Source organism: Podarcis tiliguerta (assembly GCF_965153285.1).
Source record: "Podarcis tiliguerta genome assembly, chromosome: 6".
Taxonomy (NCBI): Eukaryota; Metazoa; Chordata; class Lepidosauria; order Squamata; family Lacertidae; genus Podarcis; species Podarcis tiliguerta.
Window position 1 is genome coordinate 51,608,867 of NC_139539.1, and position 22,969 is coordinate 51,631,835.

The 22,969-nt window shown below is 42.7% G+C and overlaps 1 protein-coding gene across 3 annotated transcripts; it reads left to right on the forward strand.

The window, feature by feature from the left end:
- The first annotated feature begins 76 nt into the window (after positions 1 to 76).
- LOC310680835 (vitamin D3 hydroxylase-associated protein-like) lies at positions 77 to 22,587 on the forward strand. 3 transcript variants are annotated; one of them, XM_083447864.1, is made up of 16 exons: positions 77 to 1,154; positions 3,098 to 3,211; positions 4,405 to 4,548; positions 5,595 to 5,728; positions 7,472 to 7,678; positions 8,772 to 8,812; positions 9,946 to 10,070; positions 11,190 to 11,315; positions 12,505 to 12,602; positions 13,606 to 13,705; positions 14,124 to 14,167; positions 15,167 to 15,206; positions 16,015 to 16,123; positions 16,630 to 16,775; positions 16,898 to 17,072; positions 22,441 to 22,587. In XM_083447864.1, the coding sequence occupies exons 1-15, from the start codon at positions 945 to 947 to the stop codon at positions 17,024 to 17,026; spliced, it is 1,767 nt and encodes a 588-aa protein (XP_083303990.1). In that variant the 5' UTR covers positions 77 to 944; the 3' UTR covers positions 17,027 to 17,072; positions 22,441 to 22,587. The 3 variants fall into 3 exon arrangements, with proteins under 3 accessions (XP_083303990.1, XP_083303991.1, XP_083303989.1); XM_083447865.1 differs by having other exon boundaries at positions 16,898 to 17,066; XM_083447863.1 differs by lacking the exon at positions 22,441 to 22,587 and having other exon boundaries at positions 16,898 to 20,786.
- Positions 22,588 to 22,969: the final 382 nt, after the last annotated feature.

Sequence of the window (22,969 nt, forward strand, 5' to 3'; positions counted from 1 at the left end):
AACCACAATTGTCAGTGAAACCAGAGCAGTCAGAAAGCCAGAGTTAATTGCTGACAAAAGCAGAGCAAGAAAAGTGGGGAGAGGCACAATGGGAAATGCCTTCTTCTAGATTCCCACTGCCAACCTAACATCTGTAAACTGTGGCACAGTTCGGAGGGCCCCATTGCTGCACCATGGTAGAGACTACATTGTGTTTCTGTGAATTCTTCCATTTGAAGGTTTCTTGCAATCTACTAGCCAATACTGTGGAGATAGCCACACACAACCCAGTGAGGAGGCAGGGAGCTTATAGCTTGCTAACTATGAGCAAAGTGTGTGAGAACTTGGTTCACCTTCTGTGCTGTGTGGTGGGTATTGGAGAAGAGCTCGTTGAAAATGCAATAGTAAGTTACTCAGCAGCATAGGTTAGTATTTTATAAACTGCAAATGAGTTTAAGTTTGGAAATGAGTAACTGTTACTCTTTGCTAAGACAGACCAAAGTCTGTCCATCTCCCAGCCATTTTCTTCAGGCTTCTAAAGGTCAGGCCAATTATTTGTGTGTGCTTTCATGCATATACGAGATGGCTTGGTTTCCACCGAGAGGAGGAAAATTAATGTACAGGCTCTATTTACAAGGAATAAGTTGTCATCATAATGACTATTTTGCTCCTAAAAAAAGAAGTGAGCAATGGTGTCATTGCTTGTTACATCTGATGTGAAAGAGACTGCTCAGAATTGTAAGGACTCTTTTGTCGACTCCAGCAGGAAAACAACCTTGAGTTACTGTTTTAACAGATCAAAGGTCAATTTTCTGGGATGCCTTGGGCGGAGTCTTATCTTGGGAGCCCCTATGTTGATGGTCTCTTGGAGTGTGAAATAGCTCAGGAACTGATACTTAAATAGCACCAGCCTCCTCCAGTATCAGAGAGGGGCAAACTGGGAAGACAGAGAGAAGGGCTTTGCCATGATCCAGGAGAAGTTGATAGAGATCCTGCCCAGGGATGGAATTTATCCTCAGGCTGCTCTTGCTGTTGCCTGTGGCTCGGCAGCAGCGGTTGTGGTTTGGAAATGGGTGGCCCGCAAAAGGATTCTGCAGAAGATGGAAGAGGCCAGGCAATGGCGAGACGACAGCTTGGAACAAATGGAAAAAATGATTTGGAAATTTAAACAGAAGGTAACTTTTAATTGGGGTGGAGTGCAGGGGAAAGAGATGGAGGCCTCTTCTGAAAATGAGATCTTTCTCAAACAACACTTTTAATGGCTGTGATCATGTCTAGCTGAGAGCACTCCAGTCAGGTTTGCTAGGGATCGTGTCCACTTTGTGCAGTTCAAATAAAACTTGGGACCTTTTGGATGCAAAGCAGGCACTGCTGCACTGAGCTAATGCTGAGTCCCTAAGACGGACAGCATCTTGTGTGCCTCATTCTGGCAATTCCTGCAGCTAAGCTGGTGCCCAGTGTATTGCTTTCCTTTCCTTTGGACCACATCAGTGAGGCTGAGAGGGGGGTCTTGTCTTCTGGGCAGCCCAGGGCCTCCGTGACACTGCCTAGGCTTGACCCCAGATAGGTCACTTTGGTGCTGCTAATTTAGCAAAAACAAGGCAGGAGGCAGCAGTTACAAGTTACTGGTCTGTTCAATAGTTGTTGTTTTTTTAAAGAGTATTAGGATAAGTGGATTTTTACTGCATAATCCAGTCCTGTAACCATTCAAAATGAAACCCTACTTTTAAAAGTCACCAGAGTATCTCCCACATCCTTCCGATACTAGCTTGAGAGTGGGTCTGTCAGGCCATGCAGGTTGGCTTTGGCTTTTGAACCCAGGATCTTGGTGCCCAAATTGTTAGGATTAGCATGGACTGGGCATGATGATGTTTGCAGCAGTATCCAAAATCTGTCTCTTAACAGCAAATCTCCTCTTCTGAAACTGCTGGTCACAGGCAGGCTTCAGTCCTGCATTTGTGGGTGGAGGAACATGCATTAAAAGTTGGGAGGTTGCTTCCCCAGCCACTGCCGATTGTGATAGTTCTGCTGCACTTACTCAAGAGTTCATAATCCCATAAATAAACAGGAATAACAAGCTGGTGACCCAGGGTTTGACTGTGACTCTCAAGAGGACAGTAGGTTAGTGTTTAACAGATTTGGCAAATATTCCAGCATTGCTTCAAGCTCCTGACTTCAAGTGTACACACTAATTTGAGCAAGATCAAGATAGGAGAAACAATTGAAATGGGGAGTTGGGGCCTCATTACAGGCAGCATCAATGTCCCTATCTGCAACACAGGTCCCATTTTGATTGTATCACCACCTGCATCATCATAGCACTCACTGGGAAATCAACATTGTAATAGGATTGTATGAAGACCTTGCAAATTCTGTACTGTTAAAGTGGGACTTTGCTACCAACTGTTGCAGTGCGTTCTTTGGAGTCCTTTTATTCAGAACGCTGCAACTGAGAAACCAGAGACAGGTTTGTCCATGTGAATAAATAGATATGAATGGTTGTGTGTGTGTGTGTGTTTGTGTGTGTGTGTCTGTCTGTCTGTCTGTGTGTGTGTGTGTGTACACACAAGCACACACACACAGAGTGGTCCACCCTCTCTTGCTGTGACTATGTCCACAGCTAATGTCCACAGCCTTAGTAAGTTCTGGGAAAGGTAATACAGACCCCAACAGACAAAAAGGTGTGAAATGGCAGAAGACCTTGAGCTGTTTTGGGTGCCTTTTTAGAAATGTATTTCTCTGTTCCTTAATATATCTATGTACCTCTGCTTGACTAAGAAATTCCCTGAGGAAATAGAAATCTTTACCTTATTTTAGGGATTGCTTCCAAATGGATAGGCGCTCAACCGCCTTGGTTTACTGTTTGAGGAACTTATGACTGATGCGTGTACAATGTCTGTAAATTCTACTTTAGTTTTTGTTGCTATTTTGTTTTGGTTATTGTTTCCTGGATCTATCATGGAAAAAAATTACCCATGTAAAAGCAACAACAACTGATGGGACTGCATTCTGGTTTCACAATTTTGAGCTTGTGACCAAAGTGACTTTTATAACTTGGGGCTATTCCCAATGTGTGAGGATAAGCATTTCCTTCTGACACAGCTGCCTCCTCTTGCAGAACCCGGGAATCCAGTCAGAATTTATTCTCTCCCTGTCGCTTGTGGAACTGGCAGAGAAACTTAGAGAGGAGACACTTTCTCCAGAAAGTGTCCTGTATACCTATGTAAAGAAGGTGAGTGCAACTGCTTCAGCAGGAAGCCTTCTGACATACTTCTGTTCAACCACGTGACTTTCCAGATAATGCACCATTTTTATGTACTAATTGGTAGCTGTTGCTCATTTAGTCCCAGGTGCTCTGTCAATGTAGTGTGTCTGTTATAGGGATATCTATTCCCCCCTCCCCTCACCCTTTAAACCTTTCCCAATGTCCTCATTTTACAAAGGGCATAAGGGGGGAAAAAATCAAGTAACAGATAGTGCTGAAGGTTTGAAATGTATTGGAGCTCATAGGAGAACAATCCCTGTCACCTGATGCTGCAGAGCATGGCTATGACTGTGCCATTAGGCAGGAGTGAGTAAGCTCTGGTTCCTGGACCAATTGCTGCCATCCCAGACCACTGACATGCCCCTTAGCACTCTCCCAGTGCCAGTGTGGTGTAGTTGTTAAGAGCGGTAGACTCGTAATCTGGTGAACCGGGTTCGCGTCTCCGCTCCTCCACATGCAGCTGCTGGGTGACCTTGGGCTAGTCACACTTCTTTGAAGTCTCTCAGCCCCACTCACCTCACAGAGTGTTTGTTGTGGGGGAGGAAGGGAAAGGAGATTGTTAGCCGCTTTGAGACTCCTTCCTGTAGTGATAAAGCGGGATATCAAATCCAAACTCCTCTTCTTCTTCTCCTCCCCAGGCCATTCACATAACAATGGCCCTGTTCCATGCTCAAATGATTTTATCTGGCTGGAATGTGTTATTGAAATGTGATCATGCCTTTTTCTTGCCTGGCTGGAGAGAGATGTGTGTCTTCTTGTATACCCAAAATGTGATGCAGTGGACAAAGGTCACATACTTTGCTCCACCCATTTTTGACTCTGACCCAACCTATGCGGCTCCTGGAAGGTTACCCATGAGGGAATATGTCCCTCGAGCTACAGAAGTCCCCCAGCCTGCACTGGCTCAACTCTTAATGATTTTGTACCAAGTTATGGGTCATCTAAATCTCAATTATGCTTTTACTGGGCCAAAATGACTGACATGACTTTTAAGTTTGTTAAACTTAGGAGCTACAAGTAGCAAATTAACAGCCTTCTACCTTCCAAGGTTTTTGACAATGATGACATTTTGAACTCACTGCAGAGATACCTTTTTTATAATGTGAATGCTCTCTATCTCCCTATTTTACCACCTCCTCCTCCTCCTCCTCCTTGGCAAGGCTCTTGAAGTGACCCAGGAGGTGAACTGTGTGACTGATTTTATTCACGGCTGTGAGGAACAGCTCCAGGAAGTGAAGAAGCAAAAGGAGAAAGGCCTGCTGTATGGGATTCCTGTCAGCATTAAGGACCACATTGGATGCAAGGTTAATCTCCCTTTTACCCTTAAATGTGGTCACCAATTTCCTTATGATGATCTGTCTGTGCATCAGTTGTGATGTTGATTGGTTCAATGTAATCATTGTTTCTCCCCTCTCACAGCAGCTTCAACTAACATACAGGGCATGGCCCATTCAATTTTGGCCATTGTGGAACTCTAGAGAAGGGAGATAACTGAAATGGAGTACAGCATGATCACATTCCAATGAAATATACATTTCCAAATTTGGCGTACATAACTGTGTGCACATGTGCACATCTACAGATATGAGTGCATGTTACATGGATTGCCTGGTTCCGCTCACTATGAATGCACAAATGTTAAGGTTGAAATGGCTCTTTTTAAAATGACTCCAGTATGGTGTAGTAATTAGCATGTCAGAGTATGGCTGAGACAACTCGAATTCAAATCCTTGATCACCTGTGAGGCTTACTTTGGGCCAGCCCCTGTCTCTTAGCCTAAACTACTCCACAGGTATTGTTGGGTGGATAAATATGGGGAGGAGAGTCATTTTCTTCCATTGTGAGTTCTTTGGAGGAAAGGTGGGATATATAATAAATCGAATGAATGGATGTTTGAGAATTGTAATTGGGTGCTAGGGTATAATATATTCAAGAATCCATTCTAATTCTGTATATGATTATGATTATGATTATTAAAAACTTGCTCCTAGTCCATGGCAGGCCATCAGGGTGGGCCTTGGCTAATTAAATAATATATGACTCTTTAAACTGTGGGTATTGTTTTTGTTTGTTACTATGTTGTGTATGTTTGTTACTATGTTGTCCTGTGATCCTCACATGAAGGATGGTGTAGAAATTCAATCCATCAATCAATCAATCAATCAATCAATAAGTCAATCAGTGTTTTCTATCAGGGCCAATCCCCATGGGATCTGGGAAAGCTTTCTTTGTTTCATGGCATCTATTTTACCAACAAGGCTTAACAGTTTCGTTCTTGGGCTAAGCTACATAGCTCTAGATTTGTTTGCCCCATCATGTTAAATCGGCTGTGTTTGGTTTCCCCCCAAAGGGCCACATCTCCACGTGTGGGTTGGTGCACTTTCTTGGCAAAGTGGAAAAGGATGACAGCGTGATAGTAAAAGTTTTGAAGAAACAAGGGGCAATACCATTTGTGAAGACCAACATTCCCCAAAGCATGATTAAGTATACTTTAGCACACTCTCTTCTTTTGTAATTCCCTGTTGCTTTCTCTTTTTACAAATATACCATAGGACTAAGAAAAAAGAAATAAAAATAGTGAGTAGCTTGGCTTTCCAATGTAGCAAAAAACACTATGGGGGACATTACAGAGATTTGGGGCTTTTTTTCAGACGGCACCTTTCTGGTGGGCGCCATTGCCATTCTAAGAGAATGAGGGAGCTGTTTATGGCATATTTTCTAGAAAAATATCACTGCAGAGTTTGATAGATTATGATCAATGTGGGGGAGAGTGATTTGGGAGGAATTATTCTGAAGAGATCTGAGTCATAAATAGGAAGCATCTCTTCACAATTAAGTTAGGGAATTTACTTCTATAATATGTCATGGCAGACGAACCCTGCCCCAACAGCGTCCACTCGCTGAACAAGTAGATAAACTTTTGCCAAGTTAGATCACTGAGCCATTTAGCTCAGTTTGCCTACCCGGACTGTAAGTGGTGGGTCTTCAAGGATTCAGACAGGAGTGTTTTACACCCCTACTTGAAGATGCAGGAGATAGAAAGTAGGATATTTTATATTATTAATGAAATTATTCAGAATGAAATTTTGCATTTTTCACTCACCCCATAAAGAGCATTCTCTTCCTGGTGAAGGGGGCAGGGCTTTTGTTATGTACCTCATTGCACTCACATGTGCATCTCCAGTGGGCATAGAGCTGGGATGAAGAACCTGTGGGTTTTGCTGGGCTACAACTCCCATCATCCCTGACTATATACTAGCTTGGGTGCTGGGAAATGGATTCCAACATGATAGGAAGAGCCATAAGTTCTCTACTCCTTCCCTAAAAGGATGCAAATGAGGTCGTTAACTGGATTTTACCAGAATGCAGGTGGTTGGTGGTATTTTTGAATGCTTCCCACACATCAAATGTTGCATAGCAGGGAGTATGCAAGTTAGAACTTTCCCCCTGGTTGAACAGTTATTTATTTTCAGGTAACTTTTAATGAACCTTTTTTCAGTTGTGCGGGTTTCCCACAGGCATCTGATTGTCCACTGTGACAATAGGATGCTGGAGTAGGTGGGTCATTAGTCGGATCCAGCAAGCTATTCTTATGTTCTTAATAGTGGCATTCCCCACCCACAGTCAACTCTTAACATTAGGATTCTACCAACTTTTTCTTCAGGATGTGTACATTAGCACTGGTTATTATTACCCACGATGCTAAATGAAACATCTACATTCAGAGAATATATATCTCAGAATAGGGGACAAGCTATTTCCACTACATCCTTCTTGTGCATTTCTCTGCAGCATCTGAATAACCATGAGTGATTCTGCAAGATGGTTCTTATTTCATTACCTTGCATTAGTCTTCATGATGTCATTCAAGTACATTCCCTGTATTTCTCAATTGCCTGATGCTATTTCCATTCTATTATTTACCTACTGGGCAATATTCAACTTAATAGTTGTGCTATTGGAAGGAATAGTGTTAGCATAATGGAATCCCCCCCCAACCCGGCACATGCTTTGCTCAGTCCACAAATCTGCTCCAGAACCGAGAACAGGTTTAGGGGAGGGGTTCAGGGGGGAACGTTTCATTGCACAAGCAGAACTCCTTGTGCTGATGGAACATTTTGTTTAGCCCTATGTTAGATGCAACCCATTGTCTCATGCTTTGTTTAAGTATAAGGCATAAAGCTCCTATAAAACATTAATGGTCAACCCGCTTTCTATTTCACTCAGCTATGACTGCAGCAACTTAATTTTTGGTCAGACAATCAACCCCCTGAACCACAAGAAAAGTCCTGGTGGTTCCTCTGGAGGGGAAGGGGCACTCATTGCAGGAGGAGGGTCCCTCTTGGGCTTTGGGACAGACGTCGCTGGAAGCATTCGGCTCCCATCAAGTTTCTGTGGGCTTTGTGGACTCAAACCAACTGGTAATCGACTGAGGTGGGTCCTGGAAAGTTCACTCAATTAACTGGTCCTGGGCTGGCAGATAGTCAAACAGGTGAATGCTAATGGAATGTGTTTACCGAGCATTAGTGGGAGATGCTTCATTTGAGCAGAAACAACCAGTGCTTTTTGAATTTGCATATTGAATGTAGGCATTCCCGTAGTTCAGGAGTGGGGAACTTTGAGCCTGGGGATGAAATGTGGGCCTGCTCCCATTACCAGCCCTGCACTGTGTCCCCCTTAATTGCTTTTGGCTGGCTAGAATGCATTTTTTTAAAATGCATTTTTATTCCACAAAATGCAGTGGCTGTTTTACAGAACCAAAGTTTCCTCCCCCCTCCCCGTACATGCAGCATAATGTTAGTTGAGATGAAGAGATTTATGTGGGGGGCGGGTATAGAAACTTCTGCCTTTTGTGTGGCTGGACTGTAGCCTATAATACCAAAAGAAGAGTCACATCCATCAGTCCAGCCACTTTTTCCTTCTAACCCTGCCAACCATGGGCCTGTGGCCCCAGGAATGTTGCTCACAAGGGAATGTGGTCCCTGGGGCTGGAAAGGATTTAACACCCTTCCTTGACTGTGATAAATATTCCAATTTTATGCATTCAGAGATAATTGGAGCAAAACTAAGTTTATTGTCATAACTGTTACTGCTACATTTAAATGCCCTGGGCCACTTTAGGAGGAAGAGTGGGATATAAATTTATATGTTTCTATTATTCTAATTATAATTGATACATTATACCATACAATATTATATATTATTTTGAAGTCAGTACTTTAAATTTTAGTTTATTACATAATTTCTTTGCTATACATTCATTCACGTTATAGAAGTTGCACCTGGCTGTTTGAAACATGTGATTGTTCTGTTGTTAATATCATGCTACATCTAAAGTCAAACTCGATTCTCTCATGATAATATTTACCATGCCAGCAAATCGTAACTGAATGAATTGTTAACTCCAGTGTAGCTGAACTCTAGTATCATTTCTGAATGCCTGCATGTGATTTGCAACTGAAACATGGATCATCTTCTACTGTGTTGATAGTTACAACTCTTTCTCTCTCGTTTGCATCATTCCCAGCACACTTGGTCTTGCTAGCCCTATTGCTGGCATGAAGTCGGGTAAGTAATTTTTACCCATTCAGATTAGTAAAAGAACTTTCAACTATGCTAGGAACTCACATATCCTTCAGTGACATTAGAGTGTATTTAAATAATGTAGTCCCCTTGCTGTAAACCAGGGATAGCAATTGTGGTTGTGGCGATCACACAGGGCCCCCGGACGTTTCACGGTCTATTGACCCTGTGCCACCACTACTGTTGCTTTCTTCGCTGCCACCACCCTGCTTCTCATGGGGACACACGGAGTCCAGACAGTTGTTAACATAAACAAATAATCAAGTTTATTTTTAAGTGCAGGAATAAGCATATGGTTTCAGTTTATTTTTCTCTTGTCAGTTTCTTAAATCTTAGTTCCTAACAACTTCAAACTGAATTATTCCCAACTATCTATCTAACTCCCTAACAATTCCTCTCACTCACAAATCAACTCGACCAACCCACTGCCTATTCCACCCTCTTCCTTCTCCAACACCCAAACCTCAACTCCCAACTGACAAACCTCAACTCCCAAACCTCAACTCTATCTTTTCCTCCCCCCTTGCATTCTCACTGGCCAATCACATCACATCCCTTATAACCCTTTCCTTGACCCATCTTAGGAGGCAAATGCCACAGTGGTCCTTCTAGATATTTCTGAACTTCAGCTTCCATTATCTCACATTGACTATCTGTACGTTGATGATGTTGAATGGGGCTGATGGGAGCTGGAATCCAGCATCATCTGCTCACCATGTTGATTATCCCTACCAACCAAATCATTAGTATAGTAGCTCTGAACTTAAATAATTGCATAAAGTTTTAACTTTTGGTAATAAGAGCAGGGATCACAGTGCATCCTATTCAGACTGAAATCCATTGTGTGTCAGTGGAGTTGTGTCCTTGACTTAGTGAAAGTGAACTTGGGAATTTTAAGAACAGTTTTTCTGGGTTACAGTACTTGTCCATTTGGCCCAGTATTGTCTAAATCCCCTACTATGTGACTATTTTAACTGGAGGTGCCTGTGTTTGAACCTGGGACCTTCTGTGTGTAATGCATGTGTTCTACCACTGACCTGTGTGGTTCCTCCCCCTTTCTTGGCTACTGGAATGTAGACTATGGCATAAAAGTCCACATGCTTTCTCTCCTGTTGCAGTTACAGCAACAATTGGCCCAATGGCAAGGGATGTGGACAGCCTGGTTCTGTGCATGAAGGCGCTCCTGTGTGATGAGTTATTCTCCCTTGATCCTTCAATACCACCTATGCCATTCAGAGAGGAGGTAAGTGGTGTCAGTGAGGAGGGAGAAGCTGAAATATTCAGCACCATGGACAGCACAACCCTTGGTCAACAATGAGACCTTTCAAATAATTTATACAATGATCATAACACTGAGAATGTATGATCTGATGCAGTTCTGCGTCTGCCAATATTTTGGCCATTTAATTGAATCCTGGTGCATCAATTTCATCATATCAGTTCAAACTCAGCCCGTTAACTGCTCCACAGACCCAGTGTCCCATAGCTTCTTATTATTTTGATCCACTTCAAATACTTTGCAATATTATTCTTGTGGCACATGAAAGATTTGGAAGAAAAGTTTCTGAACCAATTGATTTGTTAGCTAAGCTTTCATTGGAGGAATATGTAGCAAAACTTCTTACTTGGGATAAGTCATCTCCAGCCTCATTTATTGCACTCTCGCTATGTGAAGAACCAGAGATATCCATATAAGACAAATTAATTTCATCCTGCCACAATAGCCTTGCGATTACTTTTGCCTCCCTTCCTCCAGCTGCTCCAGTTGCTGATTCACAATACTCCAGCATAGATTTCTGGGCTAAATTTGGCAATAGAGTTCCAAATGATTTATCTGAAGCACTGCTGGTCTGTGCTTGTGTGGTAACCATATTAAAACTGTTAAAAGTGCAGGGTCTCCTTTGGTGGAGATTAGCTTCCGAACATTCTTTATCAGCTGAATGCTAAACGCTGAATCAAAGCAGCTGTTCTCCCAGCGCTTGTCCTTCAATTAAAATATGTGGCTTTTAAGTCCACAAAGAGTAAAACAGATAAAACAGAAATGCTATTTGCTTGTATGTGGCAATTAACATCAACAGCTGAGCCAACTGGCTTTAAAAATATTCAAAATAAAAATGAATTTAAACAGGCCATGGAGCTCAAGGACACAAGCAGCCTTACTTGTAGCAATCTTCACCTGGAAATCTAGAAAACCTTCAAGGCATTCTATATTCTGTCACCTTCCAAAACTTTTGATCAGTGTTGAAGAAACAGTGCCACTGCAGGGATCCATGATGTGGTTTATAAAAGTGATTGGAAGCTATTTCTATGCTTCAATGGCCACCTGTAAATAGAAGTTCCTATTTTCTTCATCTTCTTCCAGATATACAGCAGTTCAAAGCCCCTACGGATTGGATACTATGAAGATGATGGCTATTTCCAGCCATCTCCCAGCATGAGGAGGGCTGTTCGGGAAACCAAAAATCTTCTTCAACTCAGAGGGCATACAGTATGTCTGTTTCTTAATTTCTTCACCCAAATTCCATTCTAGGATTTTGTTTGTATCTCTGACACTTTGCCCCAGCTTCTATGGTCATGTGATGAACACTGTCAGATCTACATTGCTTTCAGTTTTTGTTATTGGGTGGGGGAATGAGGCCCAGTTCACACCATGCCTTGTCCATCCAGACATTCTCCTTGCCTTTCCCTGCTATATATTCATGAAAACAAGCACAGTAGGTGAACTGGGCAACTGTGAATATATTAGAATTCTTATGTATGCATTTGTATAACAGAAGAGCTGTAAAAATATGCCATTAAAATACAGTGGTCCCTCGAGTTAAGTACTTAATTCATTCCGGAGGTCCATTCTTAACCTGAAACTGTTCTTAACCTGAAGCATCACTTTAGCTAATGGGGCCTCCTGCTGCCACCGCACTGCCGGAGCACAATTTCTATTCTCATCCTGAAGCAACGTTCTTAACCTGAGGTACTATTTCTGGGTTAGCGGAGTCTGTAACCTGAAGCGTATGTAACCTGAAGTGTATGTAACCCGAGGTACCACTGTATGCCATTTCTCTACAGTTAGGAATTCTGTGCAGGAAAAATGTTTGTATACTGTCATACTCGATGAACATGAATATCTTTCACCACATGTGCACACTTGGTTCTAACACATATTTAGTTGCTCACATGGATACACAGTTTTATACACAGAGAGTATGGAAACCTCCTATGTGGGAAATTTATTGCACATACAGTGGCCTTAATATCAACATACCTGTAGTTTTGGAAACTAATCCACACAACTCAACAAACCTATGCAAGTACTAGAGAGTACATTCCATAAGAAACAGCTTCTAATCCTGGTCCTCAGAATGTATCTGCGTGACATTTTGTTTAAACACTTGTTTGTGGTGGTCAAAATTTATCTGGGGTATACATGAAGAACATAATAGGCCCAGGGCTTATCATTTCTGGGGCAAATTAGCTGCAAAATGAGGAGAGAGCATAGAAAATTTCCATTCCTGTTGCACTTCTACCACCCAACCCTTTACTAGAACTTTGCTTCATTTTCCTCTACATTTTCAGAGAGCTCTCTGAATCTATTAAAGAGTGGGGTGGATTACATAATCCTTATGTGCAGCTCATATAATTTTGCCTGCTGTCAAATAAAAGCTGTTATCTTTTCCTCGCAGCTCATCCCCTTTGTTCCTCCTCGGCTTAATTATGTGGTTGATGAGCTCTACACCAAAGGCCTATTTTCCGATGGATGTGCAAATTTGCTGGACAAGTTGTAAGTAGACGTTCTGGTATGTGAACATGGCTGTTGCTTGATAACATTGCTATTATGGCCATGCATTGGAAAAGCGTGATGCCCAGGATAGCTTTTGTGATAATAATTGGTACATTAATAAATAACAGATTTTCATCAGAGTATGTTTAATTCTAGGGAAAACTCAGGGATAGGAAAAGTTCATTTTGTTAAAAGTCTTAGATAATGAAGAGTACCATGCAAAACACATAGCCAAATGGAGCCAAGAGGATAAACTAACTATGGCTTCACAAACTTTGCAATATAAGAAGTTAGGCAGCCATGAGCTATAACACTGAATGAGGCTATTAATTCCTCTAAGTCAGTGCTACTGGCAAAGACTACCCAAGGTAACAGAGTCTTTTCACAGACTTGCTACCTGAGCACTTTTTCAATGTAGATATCAGGGCTGAACTTTTGTTTTGTTGTGTGCAAAGAAGGTGAGCTATTAAACTATCTGTAAGCTAGGAAATCTGGGGGACGCGGGTGGCGCTGTGGGTTAAAGCCTCAGTGCCTAGGGCTTGCCGATCGCAAGGTTGGCGGTTCGAATCCCCGCGGCGGGGTGCGCTCCCGTTGTTCGGTCCCAGCGCCTGCCAACCTCGCAGTTCGAAAGCGCTCTCGGGTGCAAGTAGATAAATAGGGACTGCTTACTAGCGGGAAGGTAAAACAGCGTTTCCATGTGCGGCTCTGGCTCGCCAGAGCAGCGATGTCACGCTGGCCATGTGACCCAGAAGTGTCTTCGGACAGCGCTGGCCCCCGGCCTCTTTGAGTGAGATGGGCGCACAACCCTAGAGTCTGTCAAGACTGGCCTGTACGGGCAGGGGTACCTTTACCTTTACCTTTAAGCTAGGAAATCAGGAAAGCATCATTCCAAGTTTATTCTTACTTGAAATTCTCAGGAACCGAAATTATTTCGCAGGTTAAGCAATGCAACTTCAGATATAAAAACTGAAAAACTTGATTTTCTTCTTCTTTCATCTTCCAGCAAAGGAGACATTGTGGACCCAAATTTGAAATCCCAGATTAATTGTTACCGTCTTCCCATTCTAGTGAAGAGAATTTTTACATTCCTCTTGAAACCTATAGTAAGTATTTGGCTCCTTTGTTTCACTGCAACTGCACGTGCTTTAAGATGCTGACAAGCATAGGGTAGGATGGCTGGATAGAGTAAGGTGAGTACATGTCAAAGAGATGGTGAAATGACTGCTGTGTACAGTGATACCTCTAGTTACAAACTTAGTTCGTTCCGGAGGTCCATTCTTAACCTGAAACTGTTCTTAACCAGAGGCGTGCTTTCGCTAGTGGGGCCTCTTGCTGCCACTGTGCCGCCGGCACAAGATTTCCGTTCTCCTCCTGGGGCAAAGTTCTCAACTCGAGGTAACTCTTCCAGGTTAGCGGAGTTTGTAACCTGAAGCGTTTGTAACTCGAGGTACCACTGTATTCAACACCAATGATGTGATTGTTGGGGATTCACAATGAAACTAAGCTTGTGTTTCTCTCCAGTACCCTCGGATTGCCAGAGATCTCAATGCACTATGTGGAGTTGGGTAAGAAACATCTGGTTTAAAGATTATCATTGGTGACATTAGCCTTGGGGGTAATCTGTTGGGGGGCACATGCAACTGCGGGTATTTTTCTTGCCATTTCCTTCCTCTTCCTCTTCCAACACCCCCTTCTATCCTGCTTCGTCTTAGCCCAGCAGACTGCCAGGGAAGAGACAGATTTGCTCTTCTCAGAGGACGGAACTGATCACTTGCAGACAGTATTTGTAATTAGGCTGAGGTTCAAATAAAGTTATTCCAAGGATCATGTGCAGCCCTTGGGCCACAGGTTGTCCACTTCTCCTGTAAAACCTTCATCACCTTCTAGCAGCAATGGGGATGCTTGGCCCCTCCAGATGTAGCTGGACTGCAACTCTTGTTATTCCTGACCATTGGACATGCTGGTTGGGTCTGATGGGAGTTGGGATCTAATGACATCTGGTGGGCTGCAGGTTCCCTATCGCTGCCTTTCAGGAAGCACAGATGGAAGGGAGAGTGTAGTACCCAGCAAAAGGACTGTATGTTGTCAACTTTGCTCTAGTCACATAGGAATGCTGTCTGTAAGGAAATCTGGATGCTTTCAGGTCCCATTTATCTCTATAGTTTGGCAGGCAACTTTAAGGTTAATGCAATATGCATATAGCTTCGGTGCTATTCTGCTATGCCTTTCATATGACAGCAGGCATCTTTGGGAGGCTGCAAAGTGTTGCAGAAGCCATGAGGCACAAAGCAGGAGAGTCTGGTTCCTCATCCCTTCCAGTTCCACAGAGTGATTGACTGAGTCCTCTTTTAATCTCTTATGAAGAGCTTGATTGTGAATTACCACATAGCCAACAAACATTAACCAGCACAGGGTGGGCGGCATCCCATTTTTGTACACTGTTGCAGAGCCACAGTGGAACCATCCCATTTCCCCCCCACTCATGCCGACATACTTTAAGCAGCACTCTTGAGTGCTTCTCTTTCTGCTAGGCAGTCACCTCTTCATTATTTCCAATGTTGCAGGTCAGCAAAAAACCTATGGAACCACCATGTGGCAGCAGCGGTGAGTTTATGTTTACGAATAAGGCTTCATACAATAACTAGTTTGCCATCTAATCTTGTCCAGTGAGCTATGCATACATGGATGTTCAACAGATGCTATTTTTTTTGACACAGAATGGATTTCCATGTAAGATTGATACTATACAAAACAGCTCTATGAGTTGCTTCACCTGAGATCTTTTGTATTTGGCTGTTAACAGAAACACCACATTTTAAACTCAGATATGAAGGGCAGGGGGTCTGTTTTCTATTTCACTTCTAAAATGCATTAAGAGACCCTTTATACTTGATGGGTAGTGTGTGTATTTTCTACTGGGGTATTGTTTGTGGGCTGTGGCAGACTCTGCCTTTTTAGAAGAGACCTTGTTCCATTATCAGCTACAATGCTTATATCCCAGCTGGATCACTGAGGTAATCTGTAGAAGCATCATCTCTTGCCCCCCAAATTGGTGAGACTTATTTGACAAGAAACTGAGCCTTCAGAGTTGTTTGCCTACTCTTGTGGCATGCTCCTCCAGTAGAGAGGTGGCTTCTGTACTGACTTTCAAGGGTTTGCTAAAGTTGTTTCTTTGCTGCCAGACTTAAGCAGAAGCTTACAGATAATAAGATAATTCTGTTAAAGGCATCTCTTTTTGGATTGTTCTTGTGGTATTTTAATTGCTGTAAACCACTTTGGTATTTTTTGTGGGTATTAATATTGTTATAAATAATAAATAGAACAAAGGTGGCAATCTAGTCATTGCAATAACAAAGTTTCTGTGTGCTCACAATTTCTCTTGCTTCCAACTTTAACAACATTCTCTTTACAGATGTATCGTGAAGAATTCCTTGCCGAATGGAGGAAACTGAAACTGGATGTCATCCTCTGCCCTGCTTTGGGTCCAGCATTTAATCACGGCTATCCTGGGAAACTATTTGGTACTATCCAGTAATGTCTACTGTGTGTGACATGTGGCCTCCCCGCCTTTCCATAGCAGCAACATAAATTCTTGTCTGTTTCTCAACTCCCTTTGTATCTTCCTACATGCCAAAAACATACTTAGCTCAAGATGACCAAGGGGTCGAAATGTATGAATGTGGGGCCGTTTGGTGAAGGCTACAAGTGTAAATAATAAATAGATACACATGTCAAATAAGAGAATTAACTGGAAGCATATCGTGAAGTTGAGCAGTTCACTCATGGACCTGTGAGCAGTTTGGCTCAGGCTGATTGGGGCTGATGGGAGTTGTAGTCCAACAACATCAAGAGGGCACCATGCTGCCTTGTTTTGCCTCTGGTTTCAGCTTAACTTAAATGGGGGGAAATCCCAGTCAGCTATGGTTTCCCTCCAGAGTAGTTCTAAACAACAGCAAACATCTTGCTGAAATTAAAAACAAAAGCAAAAACCCAGGTCACATTATTTATAGCTTTTCTGTACTTTCAGCTGCTACATCCTACACCAATTTATACAACCTCCTGAACTTTCCAGCTGGAGTTGTGCCAGTCACCACTGTTTCCCAAGCTGATGAAGAAGAGCTCAAACACTACACAGGGCATTATGGTGACCCTTGGGACAAGCGCATGAAAGAGGTCGGCACACATTTACCAGAAAAAACCCACCTGCCTTTGCCCAGTCCTCATGCTACCTAACTATACCCTGAAGCTTTCTAATGCTGTTGTGTTGTCCTGTCTTTTTGCCCCTCCATTTTCAGGCTGTAAGCGATGCTGTTGGGCTCCCTGTGGCTGTCCAGTGTGTGGCTGTGTGTTGGCAAGAGGAGCTGTGTCTTCGGCTCATGAAGGAGGTGGAGACTCTTGTTCGTGAGAGGAGAACTCCCAAATGATTATAGCATCAATACTAATGGAACAATGCAACCTACCACAGTGAGGGTTAGAACATATCCAAGTTCACTTCTGAAATATTTTAAAATGCAGGTTAAGGCATGGTTATTTGTTAAATCCAACATCCTACTCAGCGGGAGGCTATTTATGACTAAGGCCTAGTTCTCACAAACAGCAGAAGTCGTGCTTGCACTGTACTACTTCAAATTGTACATGATCAAATGTTTCTATATTCAGAATATACTCTCATGTATAGAATACAGCGACCTCATACTCTGCATTATTCAGGAATTGTAAGCAACCCAAAAATCAGTTAAGCTTTCATAGGTTGAGTCCGCCATCTTGATTCAAAATGGCATATAATTGAAATGAAGCATAAGCAAAAATCAGTTACTGATTTCAGGAACGATTATGCACAATTTGGTTTTGATATATCTTAAGTGTTGTCCAAATGCCTAGTGAACAAACAACTTCTCAAGTTACAGACTAGCATATCAAGGGGAAAGCTAGGCTAGACTCCCACAGAGCAAATGAGAACTTTTGTTCCTAAGATTAATGGCAGCAAGAAAGATTATTTTTGAGGAATGTGCAGGGGAAGAAAAGGTTCTTCTCCTTCACTTGATGCCCAATAGTAAGTGGCTTCCCACTGTGTCTACTTTCAGTTAAGGGAAAAAGCTAGAGTTACATCTTGTTCGGACCTCGTGTTGTGATTAAAATGCATTTTGTATTCTTTAAACATGGTTCTAGTAAGACGGCCACCCTAATAAAGCAGCAGCACCAGGGACAACTTGTGTATTGGGCTACCTAGTAAGGCAATGCTTGTTAGAGGCATCTGTGCTTGTGATATAGCCATTCTTTATTACAATGATATAAACCTCTTAATTCTACCCTATCTTTTCATCTTAAAGTTAAGTGTATGTAACTCAGATAGACTGAAAATTAGTAGCTCCCTTGATATCAAGGCCAAATATCCTTAGCAACTGCTTAGTGACCACATATCAGAATAGACACATTTGTGTGGATGGTGTTTGCTTTTGGAAGCCAAGAACAAAGATTCAGGGTGGGGCTTGAAGGTGTGAGGTGTGAAGATCAACCTGGAATTATGGTGCAAGCAATCTGGACTTCGCTACTTACTCTGGGCCTACTGGCTTCTTCCATTGATGTGAAGAGGAAAACATTGAGGTAAACCTGGATTTTAGCAGTGGATTCTGGAAATGGATACTGCTGTATCCTAATCTATACAATCAGCACTTCTCTCTTTGTTCCAATTTGGAGAAGGCTACACAGTGAAGTACCAAAGACCCAACACCTGCCTGCAGGCACCTCCATCTCCCACACCTCACCTTCTTCCTATTTTTGCTTGACACAGTGATCAGCCCATCCTTGATATGTGTGTGGATTTGGGTTAGTCTGCTATCCAATTTCTATTTGCATTTTTCCCAGGGTAACATTCCATAAGGGAGGGAATGCCGCTCACGTGAGCAGCATTGCCCCCCACCAAAGGCCCTTGCAAGCTGGTGCCTCTGTACCTAACGGTTCCCCTCTGAAATATTTCTTCACACGCCACTGCACATGGTCTATTTTCCATTCTGCTTCTAAAATGCACTAAGGGACTCTTACTTTTCTACTGGGATATTGCTGTGAGACTGTTCACTCTTCAGAATCAGCCACAAGGTGGCAATGTAACCATCCTAAAAAACCACAAAGTTTATGGGTGTCTAGAATCTCTTTCTTACCTGCAGCTTCACCAAGACTAACTGTGCAGAATTCTTTGCCGAAGGAGGAAACTGAAACTGGGTGTCATCCTCTGCCCTGCTTTGGACCCATCTTTTAAAGAAGGCTATCCTGGGAAATTGTTTATCTGTGTGATGCCCACTGTGTGGGATGTGTGGCTTCCTACCCATTCCATAACAGTGGCTGGCATTCCTCTCTGTCTCCCATGCCACTTCATAACTTTCCACATTCAAAGCTATGGGCTTAGTTTGAGATCACCAAGGTGCAGAAGTGGACAGATGTGGGAGTACAATGAAGAAAATTGATAAATGCATCAAGTATAAGAGAATTAACTGGAGGTGTATTGTGAAGTTGAATAGTTCACATAGGGACCTGTGGGCAGTTGGGTGCTATTTACCTTTTTAAAAAGGTAGTTGCTACTAGTTTGCTTCTTTCTTTCTCCGTTGTTTCTATTGCAGGTGGCATCAGTTAGTGAAACAAGGAGGTAATTTAATTTAACCCCCCTCGCCGAATGGGCCAAAGATTGGGGAGCTGCCGGAAACACCCTAAACTGTAATCATACGACTGCCAGATGATGCTGGACTCCCACCGGTGCAGGCCAGCTTGGCCAGTGATCAAGGTGTGGGGATCTTAAGGACTGTAGGAAAGGATATATTTAATAAGTATTATCCTTCCTTCACTCATGCTAGTAAGTGATGTAGCAGAGCAGATTCCCCTCAATATAGCTGGAAGCTAGTTTGCAGATTTGTTTGAATCTCTTAGTTAAGATTATTTTCTGGTGTCCCCTTTTATCCTTCCTAAAAGAATAAAGACTCAAGAGTCTTTCTGAGTAAAGTAACAAAAAGTTTACTCACATTTCAGTTCACTATTTGATCCCTGAAAGGCAGACTTTACTTGGTAGTTACACAAAGAAACTGTGTGGGTTCATGTCATAGGGAGACTGAACTCACATGCTGCTGGCTGAGAGCCAGCAGACCGCAAAATTACATGAAGACAACAAAATGGCTGCAGGAGAGCAGCATGGCTGCAAAAGATAGAACAAGAAAACACTGGAGCAAGGCAACTTCAAGACTGAGAAAATGGCGGCAAGACTTGGCTCTTTTTATGGAGACAGCCAGAGCCACATTCATCTCCCAGATCACACACAGGGGGAGGAAGCTCCAGACCAGTGGAACAGGAAGTTACACTGACTGGATATCCCTGTGTCCACTCTAGGGAAATAAGGAAAGTTGCATTTAACTGTACCAATGGATTACATCCCACACAAGGATGATGGGTGTTGTGGTACAGTAGCATCTGGAGGACCAAAGGTCAACCATTCCTGCTGTCTATGGCTGGTTAAATCTTTATCCTTGGATGCCTTTCTATCTGGGAAAAAAGAAGATGCAATTTTTAGAGCAAAGTATGGATGTACATAGGTCAAAGTCTTCCGTTGCCTTCTCTTACAGTAGGAGCAGTCAGTATGGTTTCCTCCTGATGTTGTTTAGTTTCAACTCTCAAAATATACTGTTTAACTGTGCTATAGTGTAACAGTTCTTAGAGGAGAAACTACAGAAGCTGTGATAACTATAGAAGCAAAAACAACAAGGAATTTAAGTCTTTAAGGTGGCACAAAAATCTTTGATGCAGAATACTGGAAGTGAAAAGAATATAAAGCCAATGTGGATGTTGGCAACTTTTGTCAACACTGTGCTTAATCATGTAATTTTGCTGGACGACCACAGTCAAAGGAGCTCTTAACATATCTTTAAACCAGTTAATGTTTGGGGGGAAAGGCATTAACTTTTGTATTTCATGGCTATGGAAAATTGTTTTTTCTTAGTTATGTGCAAAATACTATGAAATAAAAATCCATCATGAGCACCAGCAAAATATTCCTTGTATTCAGGACTTTCAGCCCAAGATGCCAAACTGTCCTCCTTCACCTGTCTGCAGTAGGATGACTAAACTATTTCAATTATGTTTAAATAGGCTTGTTAAAAGAAACACTTTAGGAATCCATTAAATCTTATCTCTGGATCAGCAAAATGTTTTCCTTTCCTGCATTTAAAAGTGATATACCAAAGAGCAAAATATGTGGTGGGGGAGAGACTTGCCAAGGCAGGAGGGAAGTACAAAGAAGTCTCTTATCTCACTAGGTAGTAGGTACAATGCCTGACCAACTTATTCCACTAAATTGGATATGTGATTTAAAAAAAATAAAAAATAAAATGTTGTTCCCAAGCACAGTGAAATTCCTCTTCTGGAAGTCTCTCGGAAAGATTAGACGGCCTATTTTGAATAAATATGTGAAATTCAGCTTTACTAATCTTTCCACATCCCTTCTCACCACTGGCTCACATTCCACATGTCGCTATGATGCAGGGTTTTCTCAATCTCTGATTTCATCACCAGGCTGGCCCATGCATACCAAGAACAGGGCGGGAGGGTGGGTGATTGAACGGCAGGAGGCTCCATGCGGGCAAGAGGCTGGGCACTAGGCACTGCTCCCTTTTAAAGGGGAGAGGTGGTCCTGGTCCTTGCCCAGCCCCCCTCCCCCTGCTCACCTGATTGGCTGTCTGGGAAGCTGGTTTTTGCAGTGGGAAATGCACAGTTGGATTGGGAGGTCTTGCACACACACACACAAACAAACAGTTGTGTGATGTGATCCCTCATTCCCCTGACTCCTGGGCCACTGCATGTTGCTCCATGAAGCAAATGATGGCCCCACAAAGACACAGCAAGCCTATGTTGTAAGTAAAACATTTTAAACTTACTTAGCATTATGTGCTCTGTTCATTGCAAGAGGGACAGAAAGAGGGGAGAGTTGCTACAGACTAAATGATATCTGAAAAGCCTATATTCCCAAATTATATGACTGCTTGAGTTTTGTGAGTTTGAACTCTGCCATTGGGGGCTCTTTCCTGCTGGAGTGAGTTTAGCCCTGCATTTTGAATCCAGGCATCCAGGGGATCATTTTGTTATTTACCCCACACATATGGGTCACAGGGTTTCATATCCCCCCACCCCAATATGGAGATTCTGGTAACAGTTTGCCATACCTCAATTTAGGCCCCACCTGCACCCTACATTTAAAGCAGCATGAACAACCCCTTTCCCCAGGGATCTCTGGGAACTGTAACTTGTGAAGGGTGCTGAGAGACCCCATTCCCCACACCAAACTACATTTCTCCAGATTTCAGGATTATTTAAACCTCTCTGAGAATTGTAGCTCTGGTTCAGTAAATCTAGATTAGATTAATGCAATGTTATATGGGGCTGCCTCTGAAGACAGTTCAGAAACTTCAGCTGGTACAGAATTCAGTGGCCAAGTTGCTCATTGGGATAAGATGGTTTGAACATATTGCACCAATCCTAGCCCAACTGCATTGGACGCCAATTAATTTCTAGGCCCAGTGGTACCTCGGATTAAGAACTTAAATCATTCCGGAGGTGCGTTCTTAACCCGAAACTGTTCTTAACCTGAAGCACCACTTTAGCTAATGGGGCCTTCTGCTGCTGCTGCGCCGCTGGAGCACGATTTCTGTTCTCATCCTGAAGCAAAGTTCTTAACCTGAGGTACTATTTTGGGGTTAGCGGTGTCTGTAACCTGAAGCGTATGTAACCTGAGGTACCACTGTAGTTGTTTTAAAGCCGCCCTGTGATCATAATCTGTGGCCCTTTTTCGTGTTTCTCTTCGCAGGATGTCTGGACAGCGGCAACACGAGTGTGGGCCTTTTCTGTGGTGGCTCCCTGCTTGTGGAATGCTCTCCCCGGGGAGGCTTGCCTGGTGCCTTTGTTGCATATTTTTAGGTGCCAGGCAAAAACAGTCCTCTTCTCCCAAGCATGGCTAATTAAACAAGCATTGGCCTCTTAAACTGTGTGTGGGGGTTATTGTTTTTTGTTTATTATTAGTAGTATGTATGTATTTTTATATTGTAAACCACTCTGTGATCTTCAGAAGTAAGTAAGTAAGTAAGTAAATCCATCCATCCATCCATCCATCCATCCATCCATCCATCCATCCCCCAGATGTGCCTCTTAGCTTATCTAGAGTCCATTTGTGGCAGTTCCTAAAACTGCAGCCAGCACCTCAGCTATCATTTGGCACATATAGATTTTCATCACATGTTGCCCTGGAAGTTAATTTCACTTGCTCACGATCTTATTTGATGAGTTGGGCTTGATATCCTCTACTACCCTGCAATTGTCTCCCTCATGCTCACACACCC